The sequence below is a fragment of the Salmo salar genome, chromosome ssa10 (assembly GCF_905237065.1).
Source record: "Salmo salar chromosome ssa10, Ssal_v3.1, whole genome shotgun sequence".
In the NCBI taxonomy this organism is placed as follows: Eukaryota; Metazoa; Chordata; class Actinopteri; order Salmoniformes; family Salmonidae; genus Salmo; species Salmo salar.
The window spans coordinates 78,792,905-78,808,735 of record NC_059451.1 but is presented as its reverse complement, the minus strand read 5'-3'; the positions used below and the strand labels follow the sequence as shown (position 1 = coordinate 78,808,735).

The 15,831-nt window shown below is 43.5% G+C and overlaps 1 protein-coding gene across 1 annotated transcript; it reads left to right on the top strand.

Moving 5' to 3' along the window:
• The first annotated feature begins 4,095 nt into the window (after window positions 1–4,095).
• Window positions 4,096–15,077, top strand: LOC106561011 (ferritin heavy chain B). Its single transcript, XM_014124553.2, has 3 exons — window positions 4,096–4,696; window positions 5,787–5,933; window positions 13,750–15,077. Exons 1-3 carry the CDS (start codon window positions 4,529–4,531, stop codon window positions 14,050–14,052), a joined length of 618 nt encoding a protein of 205 aa, XP_013980028.1. The 5' UTR covers window positions 4,096–4,528; the 3' UTR covers window positions 14,053–15,077.
• The last annotated feature ends 754 nt before the right edge of the window (window positions 15,078–15,831 follow it).

Here is a 15,831-nt window from a genome sequence, read left to right as displayed (position 1 = left end):
TCTGTCATTCTGTCCCTGAGCAAGGCAGTTAACCCGCTATTCCCCGGGTGCCGTGAACGTGGATGTCGATTAAGTCAGCCCCCTGCACCTCTCTGATTCAGAGGGGTTGGGTTAAATGCACAAGACACATTTCAGTTGAAGGCATTCAGTTGTACAACTGACTAGTATCCCCCTTTCCAACAAGTCAGTTTGTCACATTCTGCCCTGCTAGAGTTGCCCCTGTTAACAGTAAGTGCTGTTATTATGAAGTGGAAACAAAATTGTCTGTCCTAGGTTGCAACACTCACTACCGAGTTCCAAACTGCCTATGGAAGCAACGTCAGCACAAGAATTGTTAGTCGGGAGCTTCATGAAATGGGTTTCCATGGCCAAGCAGCCGCACACAAGCTAAGATCACCATGTGCAATGCCAAGTGTTGGCTGGAGTGGTGTAAAGCTCACTGCCATTGGACTCTGGAGTAGTGGAAACACGTTCTCCGGAGTGATGAATCACGTTTCATCATCTGGCAGTCCGATGGACAAATCTGGGTTTTGTGGTCGCCAGGAGAACGCTACCTGCCCTAATGCATAGTGCCAACTGTAAAGTTTGGTGGAGGAGGAATAATGGTCTGGGGTTGTTTTTCATGGTTCGGGCTAGGCTCCTGAGTTCCAACATCTAGTGGAAAGCCTTCCCAGAAGAGTGGAGGCTGTTATAGCAGCAAAGGGGGACTCCATATTAATGCCCATGATTTTGGAATGAGATGTTTGATGAGCAGGTGTCCACATACCTTTGGCCATGTAGTGTGTGTGTGTGTGTGTGTGTGTGTGTGTGTGTGTGTGCCCCCACACAATCTGCATAGGAAAATATGTACAGTATTGGTCTTTCTGTAACACTACTTTGAGGTTAGAGTAATCAACTTAAAGCGATCAATAAGAAACAGTAAAGTTAGAGTATGCAGAGATGAATGACAGATTACAAATAGGATGATGTATAGGAATGGTAAAATAGCTATTGGATACAGTAGATAACTACAAATTGTAAATCTGGTGAGGTATGGGAAGTATCATTGTTTTTGAGTACGGCCCTGTGTTTGTACACAGAGTTCAGCTGGACATGAATAATGACACAAGTGTCCACATAGTGCCCTTGAGTGTCTGTCAACAGCTGCGTTCCAAACCAGTGTGTGAGCAGACCAAATAAACAGTGACAAAGAGGGGTGGGGGGGACCCTGCTGGGATGTAGGTCAAAGGACAATCCCCATCGGGGTCTGTAACAATAGAACATCGCCATAGGAGTGATTAATGCAGTAGTTAAAACACAGAAATTAAACAATTCCTTTTTAGTTTTTTAGTATATCAGCACATATTGTAAAGCGTATTGTACCCTTTAATCAAAATCATGCCATTCTATCTTTTTCATTCTATTCTTACAGATTGATATAATTTACACTGATTCAAAGTATTTCCTGGAGGCCTTGGAGACTGTATGTCCAAATGGCACCCTATTCCATATAGTCCTCTACTTTTAACCAGACCCCTATGGGGAATGGTCAAAAGTATAGTGCAGTACATAGGGAATAGGAGGCCATTTGGGACAGCCCTTGTCTCTTTCCTGGAGCGTGGCTGTAATTTGTTACACTTAAGTCCAGCCGTGGTGATTATCTGTGTGTTTGTGGGCCGTAGGGGTCATGGTCCTGTTGACCTCAAACCAGCCCTGAGACTGGGTGTTCCTCTTTCTTCCCTACTGGCCGAGCAGGTCCCCGAGGAGAGGCTAGCCCCACAAGTCACTCATCTGTGAGAGGCAGCGGTGGCACGGGGCGCTGCTGAAACACGAGATGGGGGAAGGAGAAGAGGAGGAGGGGTGAAGAGGGGTAGAGAGGAGAGAAAAGGAGAGAAGAGGAGGAAGGAAATGAGGGAGATGGGGTCGAAGAGAGTAGAGGGGCTGGGGAGTCCCAGATGAAAAATCATGTCTGTAACATGGAAGATATGAATGCAGTCACAGTCACTACTTGTGGATCAACATATATGAACGCGTAATGTAAATAGTATGGGGATCAAATTTAAATTTGGCCAGTGTCCAGGGGGTAGGGTCCTGGCACAACTGGCTGATTATCAGTTGCTTCTACCATTGTTAGAAAATCCAGGAACAACACAGCACTTAAAACAAAACATTTACATTGATGTTTTTGACTATTTGTCTGTCAAGAAAAGGCTACCTGTCATTTATTCATTTAAAGGGATAGTTTTCTCAAATTACAAAATAACATATTGGTTTCCTTACCCGATAAGAAGTCTATGGACAAGGCATGATGATATGCTTTGGTTTAGTTTACCTGGCAGTGTTTTCTAATGTTAACGTTTTAGCATTTGTGGCACAAATCCCATGCAAGTCATGGTACCTATAAAAAAGAATAGCGCATCATGTCCAAAGCATCCTAAAGTATCTGAAGTTGACTGTGTAGCTCAACAAAGTCAGTAATAGTTCATTTGGATATTATGCACGAAAAATGCTAATATACAGTTGAAGTCGGAAGTTTACATACACTTAGGTTGGAGTCATTAAAACTTGTTTTTCAACCACTCCACAAATTTCTTGTTAACAAACTATAGTTTTGGCAAGTCGGTTAGGACATCTACTTTGTGCATGACACAAGTAATTTTTCCAACAATTGTTTACAGACAGATTATTTCACTTATAATTCACTGTATCACAATTCCAGTGTGTCAGAAGTTTACATACACAAAGTTGACTGTGCCTTTAAACAGCTTGGAAAATCCCAGAAAATGATGTCATGGCTTTAGAAGCTTCTGATAGGCTAATTGACATCATTTAAGTCAATTGGAGGTGTACCTGTGGATGTATTTCAAGGCCTACCTTCAAACTCAGTGCCTCTTTGCTTGACATCATGGGATAATCAGAAGAAATCAGCCAAGACCTCAGAAAAAAATGATAGAACTCCACAAGTCTGGTTCATCCTTGGGAGCAATTTCCAAATGCCTGAAGGTACCACGCTCATCTGTACGAACAATAGTACGCAAGTACAAACATGGTTTGCAACTGCACATGGGGACAAAGATTGTACTTTTTGGAGAAATGTCCTCTGGTCTGATGAAACAAAAATATAATTGTTTGGCCATAATGACCATCGTTATGTTTGGAGAAAAAAGGGGGATGCTTGCAAGCCGAAGAACACCATCCCAACCGTGAAGCATGGGGGTGGCAGCATCATGTTGTTGGGTTGCTTTGCTGCAGGAGGGACTGGTGCACTTCACAAAATAGATGGCATCATGAGACAGGAAAATTGTGGATATATTGAAGCAACATCTCAAGACATCAGTCAGGAAGTTAAAGCTTGGTCGCAAATGGGTCTTCCAAATGGACAATGACCCCAAGCATACTTCCAAAGTTGTGGCAAAATGGCTTAAGGACAACAAAGTCAAGGTATTGGAGTGGCCATCACAAAGCCCTGACCTCAATCCCATAGAACATTTGTGGGCAGAACTGAAAAAGCATGTACGAGCAAGGCCTACAAACCTGACTCAGTTACACCAGCTCTGTCAGGAGGAATAGGCCAAAATTCACCCAATTTATTGTGGGAAGCTTGTGGAAGGCTACCTGAAATGTTTGACCCAAGTTAAACAATTTAAAGGCAAAGCTGAAATAAATCATTCTCTCAACTATTATTCTGACATTTCACATTCTTAAAATAAAGTGGTGATCCTAACTGACCTAAGACAGGGAATTTGTACTAGGATTAAATGTCAGGAATTGTGACAAACTGAGTTTAAATGTATTTGGCTAAGGTGTATGTAAACTTCCAACTACAACTTTAGGTACCATAACATTGGTACCATAACAGTGCCAGGAAACTTAACCAAAGCATGGATTGTTGTCATACCTTGTCAATAGAATTACAGGTTAAGGAATCCATTAATGCCATTTTGTAATTTGGGTGAACTATCCCTAAGCAAGTGAGTCTATTAAATGCAAATTGTACTATTTTATTCTCTATTCTGTTCTATTCTGACTAGCAGAAATTATTTTCTGACACCCAATTGTGACGCACTGACCAACATCCCATCCCTTGAATCCAAATGAAGGATTTCGATAGTATGATCACAGTAGGCTACAATTCATGTTCATGCATTAGCCACTGTTCTTGCTGACATGCTCCCTTTCTAACAATGTTCACTCATCGTTGTTTAATTGAAGCCTGCTATTCGTAATTGACGTCGCTCTTCACTTTCATATAGGGCGGTGTGTCATTCACGCGCACCGGATGAACTTGAGAGGCTGAACGGGAAACCATTTCTCCGTTTCTATTATCCTACACTCCCGCAACCAAAGACTGTATACAACACTTATAGTGTAAGTAGTTGTTTATATTAGGATATATTAATTACGTATTACACATGCTATCACACGTTTATGTGAAGGTTTGGGGAGCAGAAAGTGTGTCGTTCAATCGAGATCAGTAGCGATCTACTTTATTTCAGTTGCGCAACAACGGTTGTTGTTACAATCTAACCACAGTCGGGAGTTTTTGAACATGGCTGAACCAAGCGGCAAAAGATTGAAGACCAACTTGCCTAACTGTAAAACTCACCGAGCTTTTCTCGGGAGCAGAGTGAAACAGAATCTCCCAGCGGTCGTTGAGGAGAGTTTGTGCGGAGTATCTACATTGATTATGGAGGTCGCTTACATACTTGATGCACTGGTAAGGGCGACCCGACCATCTAGCAATAAGCTGCAACTGCAAGTTACTTGTTTACAAAATTCTATCAGGGTAAATGGAGATGGAGAGACAGGGGAGTAGGAGGGGAGATGGGGAGTAGGAGGGGAGATGGAGACAGGGGAGTAGGAGGGGAGATGGAGGGGAGATGGGGAGTAGGAGGGGAGATGGGGAGACAGGGGAGTAGGAGGGGAGATGGAGAGACACGGGGAAGAGAGAAAGAGGAGGGAGAGATGGAGGGGAGATGGGGAGTAGGAGGGGAGATGGAGAGACAGGGGAGTAGAACTGGTGTTCAACCTTCCCAAGTTCTCTCACGTCACCCCGCTCCTCCGCTCTCTCCACTGGCTTCCAGTCGAAGCTCGCATCCGCTACAAGACCATGGTGCTTGCCTACGGAGCTGTGAGGGGAACGGCACCTCCGTACCTTCAGGCTCTGATCAGGCCCTACACCCAAACAAGGGCACTCCGTTCATCCACCTCTGGCCTGCTCGCCTCCCTACCTCTGAGGAAGCACAGTTCCCGCTCAGCCCAGTCAAAACTGTTCGCTGCTCTGGCACCCCAATGGTGGAACAAGCTCCCTCACGACGCCAGGACAGCGGAGTCAATCACCACCTTCCGGAGACACCTGAAACCCCACCTCTTCAAGGAATACCTGGGATAGGATAAAGTAATCCTTCTAACCCCCCCCTTAAAAGATTTAGATGCACTATTGTAAAGTGGTTGTTCCACTGGATATTATAAGGTGAATGCACCAATTTGTAAGTCGCTCTGGATAAGAGCGTCTGCTAAATGACTTAAATGTAAATGTAAATGAGTAGGAGGGGAGATGGAGAGACAGGGGAGTAGGAGGGGAGATGGAGAGACACGGGGGAAGAGAGAAAGAGGAGGGAGAGATGGAGGGAAGATGGAGAGAGAGGAAAACAAATGGACATCATGAGTTGATTACATTTACCAAGTAGCCTATGAGAGTCACAATATAAATAAAGTTGTATGCCCTCCAATACAGCAATATATGTCAATAACCTATTTGTACGTGGATCACTTTTACTGGAGTTACTCTGTATTGACTCTTCCAGGCCAAGATATTTGAGCAGGATGACATTGCCTTGCCAAGAGTGGCAGCGTTCTTCCATGAGCAGTCTGTGAACGAGCAGGCGAAGGCTGAGGCCATGCTGGACTACCTGTCAGACAGAGGGGGACAGTACTGCAGTAAAGACATCCAGGTAAAGCTGCCCACTCATAGAAATAGAATGAACCTCCAGTACACCCATTATAGCATAATTGACCCGAATGGAGACGCCCATTCTACATATTCTAATTCTGTGTGCCCACTGCCAGCGGAGAGGGGATGGGCTCCTAACTCTAGGCACTAAAGCAGAGTTTCCACTAGTTTCCCCACCCACAAAGTCAAAATTATATTGAAAAAAATGTAAGGTTAGGCATAAGTTTAGCAATGTGGTTAGGGTGGAGAATCAGATTTCAAGAAGAAAATGGTAGAAATAGGCAGGGTTAATGACTTTGTGTCTGTGGTAACTAGTGATGACCCTAAAGCAGGGCATGGAAAGGGGGATACCTAGTCAGTTGTACAACTGAATGCATTCAACTGATATGTGTCTCCCGCATTTAACCCAACCCCTCTGAATCAGAGGTGTGCGGGGGGCTGCCTTAATTGACATCCACATCATCGGCACCCTGAGCAAGGTAGTAAACCCACTGTTCTATGGGTCATGCATGCTGTCTTCCTTCCGCATTAGCCTTAAGAAATTGGCACACTGGCCGAGTCCTAATACCCGTACTTGCGTTCTTAATAGTAGGTGTTTTGTGTTTTATTGTATGTGAAATTTTGAAAATGAAGTATGCTTTAAATGCCAGGCAGTCATACTCATTTTTGCATTTCATCTAGTAGAATTCGCTGCACAATATTGGGGAAGAGAGTCCTCTTCAGATCCACTTGTGTTTGACAGCAACTGATAATCAGCTGATTTTGAAGTTCAACATGTAGCCTAGATGTAGTAGGCTCACATTAACTAGCTAGCTAGCTAACTTGGCTGGTTCATTGTTGCCCATGCGAGGAAGTTAGACTAGCAGGCCTTTTAGCTAGCTAGCCTAGTATAGGACATTGCTGTGAAGTAGCAGAGGGAACACTATGATTTGGGTGGCTGGACCCTTTGACAATGTTTAGGGCCTTCCTCTGGTCCCGCCTTATATAGAGGTCCTGGATGGCAGGGAGCTCGGCCTCAGTGATGTACTGGGCCGTAGGCACTAGCCTCTGTAGCTCCTTGCGGTCGGATGCCAAGCAGGTGCCATACCAAGCGGTGATGCAGCCAGACAAGATGCTCTCAATGGTGCAGCTGTAGAACTTTTTGAGGATCTGAAGGCCCATGCCAAATCTTTTTAAGGGGAAGAGGCGTTGTCCTGCCCTCTTCACGACTGTGTTGGCGTGTTTGGACCATGATAAAACGTTAGTGATGTGGACACCAAGGAACTTGCTAGCTTAGCTGGTTCATTGTTGCCCATGCAAGGAAGTTAGGCTAGCAAGCATTTTAGCCAGCTAGCTTAGTCTAGGACATCAAAAACTACAAGCGTGTGTACTACTGTATGACAGTCATAGACTGTTTTGCCAACATGACAGAGAGATGGATGGCATTGGCGTTCATCTACTCTACAAGTAGGGTAGAGTAGATGAGGACACCACAAAGCCTATTCCCCCTCAGGAAACTAAAAAGATTTGGCATGGGTCCTGAGATCCTCAAAAGGTTCTACAGCTGCATCATCGAGAGCATCCTGACTGGTTGCATCGCTGCCTGGTATGGCAATTGCTCGGCCTCTGACCGCAAGGCACTACAGAGGGTAGTGCGTACGGCCCAGTACATCACTGGGGCTAAGCTGCCTGCCATCCAGGGCCTCTACACCAGACGGTGTCAGAGGAAGACCCTAAAAATTGTGAAAGACCCCAGCCACCCCAGTCATAGACTGTTCTCTCTACTACCGCATGGCAAGCAGTACACAAGTGCCAAGTCTAGGACAAAATGTCTTTTCAACAGTTTTTACCCCCAAGCCATCCAAGCCATAAGACTCCTGAACAGGTAATCAAATGACTACCCGGACTATTTGCATTGTGTGACCCCCCAACCCCTCTTTTACGCTGCTGCTACTTTGTTTATCATACATGCATAGTCACTTTAACTATACATTCATGTACATACTACCTCAATTGGCCCGACCAACCAGTGCTCCTGCACATTGGCTATCTGCATTGTCCCCCACCACCCGACAATCCCTCTTTTACACTACTGCTACTCTCTGTTCATCATATATGCGTAGTCACTTTAGCCATATCTACATGTACATACTACCTCAATACCGGTGTCTGTATGTAGCCTCACTACTGTATATAGCCTCGCTACTGTTATTTTTCACTGTCTTTTTACTGTTTTATTTCTTTACTTACCTATTGTTCACCTAATACCTTTTTTGCACTATAGGTTAGAGCCTGTAAGTAAGCATTTCACTGTAAGGTCTACACCACCTGTTATATTCGGCGCACGTGACAAATAAACTTTGATTTGAGATGTTACCCCACTCTTCCACCAAGGCACCTGCAAGTTCCCGGACATTTCTGGGGGGAATGGCCCTAGCCCTCACCCTCCGATCCAACAGGTCCCAGACGTGCTCAATGGGATTGAGATCCGGGCTCTTTGCTGGCCATGGCAGAACACTGACATTTCTGTCTTGCAGGAAATCACGCACAGAATGAGCAGTATGGCTGGTGGCATTGTCATGCTGGAGGGTCATGTCAGGATGACCCTGCAGAAAGGGTACCACATGAGGGAGGAGGATGTCTTCCCTGTAATGCACAGCGTTGAGATTGCCTGCAATGACAACAAGCTCTGTCCAGTTGTGCGTTCCTGGTGTAACTCGGCAGTGGTTGTTGCCATCCTGTATCTGTCCCGCAGGTGTGATGTTCTGTTGTACCAATCCTGTGCAGGTGTTGTTACATGTGTTTTGCCACTGCGAGGACGATCAGCTCTCCGTCCTGTCTCCCTGTAGCACTGTCTTAGACATCTCACAGTACGGACATTGCAATTTATTGCCCTGGCCATATCTGCAGTCATCATGCCTCCTTGCGGCATGCTTAAGGCACGTTCACGCAGATGAGCAGGGACCCTGGGCATCTTTCTTTTGGTGTTTTTCAGAGTCAGTAGAAAGGCCTCTTTAGTGTCCTAAGTTTTCATAACTGTGACCTTAATTGCCTACCGTCTGTAAGCTGTTAGTTTCTTAACGACCGTTCCACAGGTGCATGTTCATTAATTGTTTATGGTTCATTTAACAAGCATGGGAAACAGTGTTTAAACCCTTTACAATGAAGATCTGTGAAGTTATTTATATTTTTACTAATTGTCTTTGAAAGACAGGGTCCTGAAAAAGGGACATTTCTTTTTTTGCTGAGTTTATGAACTAGGGCTGTTTGGAGTTAATGTGTTTTTAAAATTTCTGTGCATCAATTTTTTTGTTGTTGTGAATAATCACATTGCTTGAAAGCATTCAAAATACACTGAAAATATCCAAAATACATAATAAATTGTGCTTCATCAGTCTACCTGATTTTGATGACTGTTGGACAAAATCAAGATGTCAATTTTCTTGTAATGCTTTTTGTGTAAAAAATCTTAATTTACAGCTCAATTTGATCAAATTCTAAATTTGCGATCAATCTTGATTAATCATGGCACATTCTGTGATTAACTCAATGTTTTTTATCATTTGACACAAATAAGTGTGATACAATTACTGTAGTAACTCTGAGCAAATACATAGATCAGGATCTGCAAGTCCTTACTCTGCACTAATGCAACATGCAGCTAGCTATACAGTATATGAATGGTATAAAGCATCAGACACACCAAGGATACTGTTCTAAGTAGCTCTGCCGAAAGTGTCTGCAGTCAACTTTTTGTTGTTCACATAGCACAGCTCAACTGGCGATATGCCTTGTTAAAATACTCCAGACCACAAGTTGTCAGTACCTTTCTTAAGATATGTTTGGCTTGTGCCTGTTGTAGATAACTACGGTTAGGTAACTAGCAAGCTCATTTCCAATAGGATCAAATGAGTCATAGTGAGCAAAACAAGCAAGTAGGGGGGGCAGAGCCGACCACGAGCTAGCAAGAGCCTATTGGTACGTTCTGGCGTATATTTTGCCTGTTTCCTTTTGGGAACGCCTAGTCAGGGAACTGCAAGTGTGCAGTAACTCAATTTGCCTTTGCACTCCTTATAAACAACGCCATTTTTGTGATCGTCAGCAAATAGTAAAGTCTACAAAACTTAGTCCACTCTGTTCGTAACAGATTCTAGTTTTGGGAACTGAAAACTGTATTGAGAACATTTGCAGAATGTCGGCCAAAATCCATCTCGTTCCATCTTCTCCCATTGCCAGGAACTGGACTTCCTCTCACCACCATATTTGGTAGTGAGTGGAAATGCCAAGCAGATGCATCACATTTATACATCTAGTGAAATATCTGTATCATTGTTCTATCTGTGCTAATGTTGTTTCTAGCTAGCCAGATGGCCACAACTAGATAACTAGCAACATTATAGTTCAATCACAATGGATTCATTTTTTCATTAAGCAGCTGCCTGTTAGCTGCTGAGAGTCAATGGAGTAGCTAGCAAGCTATGTTGTGATAACTGGCAAATGTTGATGCTAACTGTTTAACAAACGTTAGCTAGCAAGCGAACTGGCACTGACAGTATGGGATAATAGAGAATTGCTAGATAGCTAGCTTGGTAAAGCATTTAGTATTGTGTGCATTGTGCTGCACATACCACCCCATTCATTTCATATGAAGTGTGTGTGACTGCCTGGCTCAGTTAGCAAGCTAACGTTAGCAAGCTAGCTAGCTAATGAGCAAGTGCACATTATCAAACCTAAAACTCAAGCTATATGTAAAAGATGTAAAGACTTGCTATAGAAAAAAAGTTATGCAGCCTTATTGTTTTAGTTAGAACAATTCTGATGAAAAGGGTGTGGATTACACCGTGAAAATTGCTTTCTGATTGGCTCACAGCCAAGTAGAAATGGAAGGTTCTTCAGTACCAGGTCAGTACGTAGCAGGTACGTATTGTGTTTTTGACAGAGAAGGAACGGCCTCCTATTGTGCTATGTACCTATCGGACAGTTTTCAGTCAGTTTTCTCAGTGTGTCTGACCTCTAACAATTAATGGCACGCTGCCTGTCAAGATTAACGGCAACCTTAATTATTCCTAAAGTCCTTGTGTTGCAATGTAGTACCTATAGGGTCTGCTACATGCCTTTCAGAGATGGTGTTTTGGTTGGTGTTGGGGCTAGAGATAAGGGGTTGTGAGTGGACTGGACAGGATAGGGACATCTGAGGCCAAGGGGGATGGGGGGGTTAAACCCTAACCTTGGGGCTTAGCCTGGGGCTCAGGCCTAATGCCTGCCAGGGTGTACATTTCCCCTGAGTTCCGGAAAATTGGGGAGATTAATGCGCAGGCGGAAGGACAGTGCATTAATTGTGTTTCCAGATGTACGGGGTGACGTTGCCGCTTTAGTTTTTCTTTCTGCCTCCTCTAGTTTTACGAGTCATGTAAAATCAAACCTGTGTGGGGTCCATCATCAGCAATTTGAGACACCTTGTTATCCATTTCATCAGTGGGGGCAAATGATATGTCCTGAACAAGTCTATTTGTCAGTTCTAATATTATTAAGATGTGTATTAAATTCTGCAATAATAGATGACTTTGGTTGAAGTTTGGCAAAAAACTTGTCAATGGGATATTTTTTTTTTTACAGTTTGGACAGATTCATTTTCATAAAGATTATAGCTGAAATAGGAGGGATGTAGTGTTTTCAGATTTTAAGAAACGATTAAAGTTACAATATGTAACTTTTTGGGCGACCCGACCAAATTGTGGCTTGCGAAAGTATTCACCCTCCCTTGGCATTTTTACTATTTTGTTGCCTTACAACCTGGAATTAAAATAGATTTTTTTGGGGGGTTTTATAATTTGATTTACACATGTCTACCACTTTGAAGATGCAAAATGTTTTTTTATTGTAAAAAAAAAAGAAATAAGACAAAAAAACAGAACTTGAGCGTGCATAACTATTCACCCCCCCAAAGTCAATACTTTGCAGAGCCACATTTTGCTGCAATTACAGCTGCAAGTCTCTTGGGGGTATGTCTCTAAGCTTGGCACATCTAGCCACTGGGATGTTTGCCCATTCTTCAAGGCACAACTGCTCCAGCTCCTTCAAGTTGGATGGGTTCTGCTGGTGTACAGCAATCTATAAGTCATACCACAGATTCTCAATTGGATTGAGGTCTGGGCTTTGACTAGGCCATTCCAAGACATTTAAATGTTTCTCCTTAAACCCCTCGAGTGTAGCTTTAGCAGTATGCTTAGGGTCATTGTCCTGCTGGAAGGTGAACCTCCGTTCCAGTCTCAAATCTCTGGAAGACTGAAACAGATTTCCCTCAAGAATTTCCCTGTATTTAGCGACATCCATCATTCCTTCAATTCTGACCAGTTTCCCAGTTCCTGCTGATGGAAAAACATCCCCACAGCATGATGCTTCCACCACCATGCTTCACTGTGGGGATGGTATTCTCGTGGTCATGAGAGGTGTTGGGTTTGCGCCAGACATAGCATTTTCCTTGATGGCCAAAAAGCATTTTTTTTTGGTCTCATCTGACCAGAGTACCTTCTTCCTTATGTTTGGGGAGTCTCCCACATGCCTTTTGGCAAACAAACAAAATAAGCCTTTTGCTTATTTTTTTCTTTAAGCAATGCTTTTTTTCTGGCCACTCTTCTGTAAAGCTTAATTTTAGTCTCATCTGACCAGAGTACCTTCTTCCATATGTTTGGGGAGTCTCCCACGTGCATTTTCTTCTGGCCACTCTTCTGTAAAGCCCAGCTCTGTGGAGTGTACGGCATAAAGTGGTCCTATGGACAGATACTCCAATCTCCGCTGTGGAGATTTGCAGCTCCTTCAGGGTTATCTTTGGTCTCTTTGTTGCCTCTCTGATTAATGCCCTCCTTGCCTGGTCCATGGGTTTTGGTGGGCGGCCCTCTCTTGGCAGGTTTGTTGTGGTGCCATATTCTTTCCATTTTTAATAATGGATTTAATGGTGCTCTTTGGGATGTTCAAAGTTTCTGACTTTTTTTTATAACCCAACCCTTATCTGTACTTCTGCACAACTTTGTCCCTGACCTGTTTGGAGAGCTCCTTGGTCTTCATGGTGCCGCTTGCTTGGTGGTGCCACTTGCTTGGTGGTGTTGCAGACGACTCAGGGGCCTTTCAGAACAGGTGTGTGTGTATATATACTGAGATCATGTGACACTTAGATTGCACACAGGTGGACTTTATTTAACTAATTATGTGATTTCTGAAGGTAATTGGTTGCGCCAAATCTTATATAGGGGCTCATACAAGTAATTATTTTCACTTCACCAATTTGGACTATTCTGTGTATGTCCAATATATATGAAATCCAAATAAAAATCCATGTAAATTACAGGTTGTTATGCAACAAAATAGGAAAAATGCCAAGGGGGATTAATACTTTTGCAAGGCACTGTACATCTGTCATTCTCATTTAAAGCAAGCCTGAGAAACGGTAGATCTGTTCAAAGTGCACTATTTCTATGCTTCCCATTCATATGTTTAGTTTTTGCATCTTTTACTTTCGGTTTTGTACACCAGCTTCAAACAACTGAAAATACAATATTTGTTGTTATTTAAAATATATTTCACAGCGGTTTAGATTTTACAATTATTATCTACACTGTGCATTGCTTGTTTTGTCACAAACTGAAATTAGGAAAACTATTAGACTTTTAGGAAATGTTGGAACGATTTTAAAGTACTATTATAAGTTTTAAAAAATAAAGTTATCCTTTAATGCTGTATGTAACATTTAGTTTATTTAGCAGACGTTTTATCCAGAGCGACTTAGTCCGTGCATTCTAATGGCGGTCTTTGTGTGTGTGTGTGCTGTCTTTCTCCCCCAGAGGCCTGGCTGTGAGGAGGTGTGTGCGGTGATCCCAGCCCTGGAGCTGATGCTGGGCCAGTGGAAGGAGGAGATGGCCGTGATGGTGGAGCTCAGCCAGTTGTCCAAGGAGCACAGCGACCCGCACTCCGCCAGTGTGGTCAAGAGCCGCTTCCTGGGGCCGCTGGTGCCCCGTGTCAAACTGCTGGGAGACCTGCTGACCAACGCGCGTAGGGTGGGCTGCACCAGCGACCGCTCGGGGGGCTTCGGGGAGTACCTCATCGACCAGCTGCAGGAGGAGTTGACCAACGTCTCCAGTAGATAAATCACTCAGTAGTTTATATTAAAGAAAACTACTTTGCGAGTTCGACTCTCAAAACCAGCCTCTCATATTCTGTCAGTGTTTTATGGCCACCTATATTGTATTATTGCTCGTTTGTAAGGCCAATGTATTGTAGAAGACAGTCCCTAGTCCTACATAACTTGCTAGCTTCTCAATAGAAATGATTGAAACTGAAAAAACAAGGGGAATAATTTGAGGCGTATGGCTTAGTTACAACTAGGTTTATTCTGAACCAAGCTGTAGCACTTCTTCTTAATTCCTGTTTGCATTTCTGCACAATTTGTTTTAATGTTTGGTGTGTTCGAGAGAGGGCAACATCTTGAATCCAGTATTTTAGGTTCTAAAATGCATGTATTCAAAAATAATGAATACATATATTATGCACTAGATTTGGGCATTTAAAAGGGCACAGCCTCATTGTATCATGTACAGTGCCTTCGGAAAGTATTCAGACCCCTTTACTTTTTCAACATTTTGTTAGGTTACAGCCTTATTCTAAAATGTATTAAATAGTTTTTTCCCCTCATCAATCTACACACAATACACCATAATGACCAAGCAAAAACAGTTATTTTGAATTGTTTGCTAATTTTTCAAAATAAAAAATGGAAATATCACATTTACATAAGTATTCAGACCCTTTACTCAGTACTTTGTTTAAGCACTTTTGGCAGTGATTACAGCCTCAACTCTTCTTGGGTATGACGCTACAAGCTTGGCACAGCTGTATTTGGGTAGTTTCTCCATTTCTTCTCTGACGATTCTATCAAGCTCTGTCAGGTTGCATGGGGAGCTTTGCTGCACAACTATTTTTCAGTTCTCTCCAGAGATGTTCAATCGGGTTCAATTCCGGGCTCTGGCTGGGCCACTCAAGGACATTCAGAGACTGCATTGTCTTGGCTGTGTGCTTAGGGTTGTTGTCCTGTTGGAAGGTGCACCTTTACCCTAGTCTGAGGTCCTGAGCACTCTGGAGCAGGTTTTCATTAAGGATTTCTCTATACTTTGCTCAGTTCATCTTTGTCTCAATCCTGACTAGTCTCCCAGTCCCTCCCGCTGAAAAACATCCCCCAAGCATGATGCTGCCACCACCATGCTTCACCATAGGGATGGTTCCAGGTTTCCTCCAGATGTGACGCTTGTAATTCAGGCCAAAGAGTTAAATCTTGGTTTCATCACACCAGAGAATCTTGTTTCTCATGATCTGAGAGTCTTTAGGTGCCTTTTTGGCAAACTCCAAGCGGGCTGTCATGTGCCTTTTGCTGAGGAGTGGCTTCTGTCTGGTCACTCTACCATAAAGGCCTGATTGGTGGAGTGCTGCAAAGATGGTTGTCCTTCTGAAAGGTTCTCCCATCCCCACAGAGGAGCTCTAGAGCTCTGTCAGTGACCATCGGGTTCTTAGTCACCTCCCTAACAAAGACCCTTATCCTCGCATTGCTCAGTTTGGCTGGGCGGCCAGCTCTAGGAAGAGTCTTGGTGGTTCCAAACTTCTTACATTTAAGAATGATGGAGACCACTGTGTTCTTGGGGACCTTCAATGCTGCAGAAATGTTTTGGTACCCTTCCCCAGATCTGTGCCTCCACACAATCCTTTCCCGGAGCTCTACGGACAATTCCTTCAACGTCATTACTTGGTTTTTGCTCTGACACGCACTGTCAACTGTGGGACCTCATATAGGAACCATGTCCAATCAATTGAATTTACCACTTGTGGACTTCAATTAAGTTGTAGAAACATCTCAAGGATGATCAATGGAAACAGGA

What these genes read in the sequence shown, in the direction of transcription:
- LOC106561011 (XM_014124553.2), top strand. Translation starts at nt 4,529, where the DNA reads ATGGCTGAACCAAGCGGCAAAAGATTGAAGACCAACTTGCCTAACTGT. An exon ending in CTTACATACTTGATGCACTG is followed by an intron (nt 4,697 to 5,786) that starts GTAAGGGCGACC and finishes TGACTCTTCCAG; the next exon opens with GCCAAGATATTTGAGCAGGA. An exon ending in ACTGCAGTAAAGACATCCAG is followed by an intron (nt 5,934 to 13,749) that starts GTAAAGCTGCCC and finishes TTTCTCCCCCAG; the next exon opens with AGGCCTGGCTGTGAGGAGGT.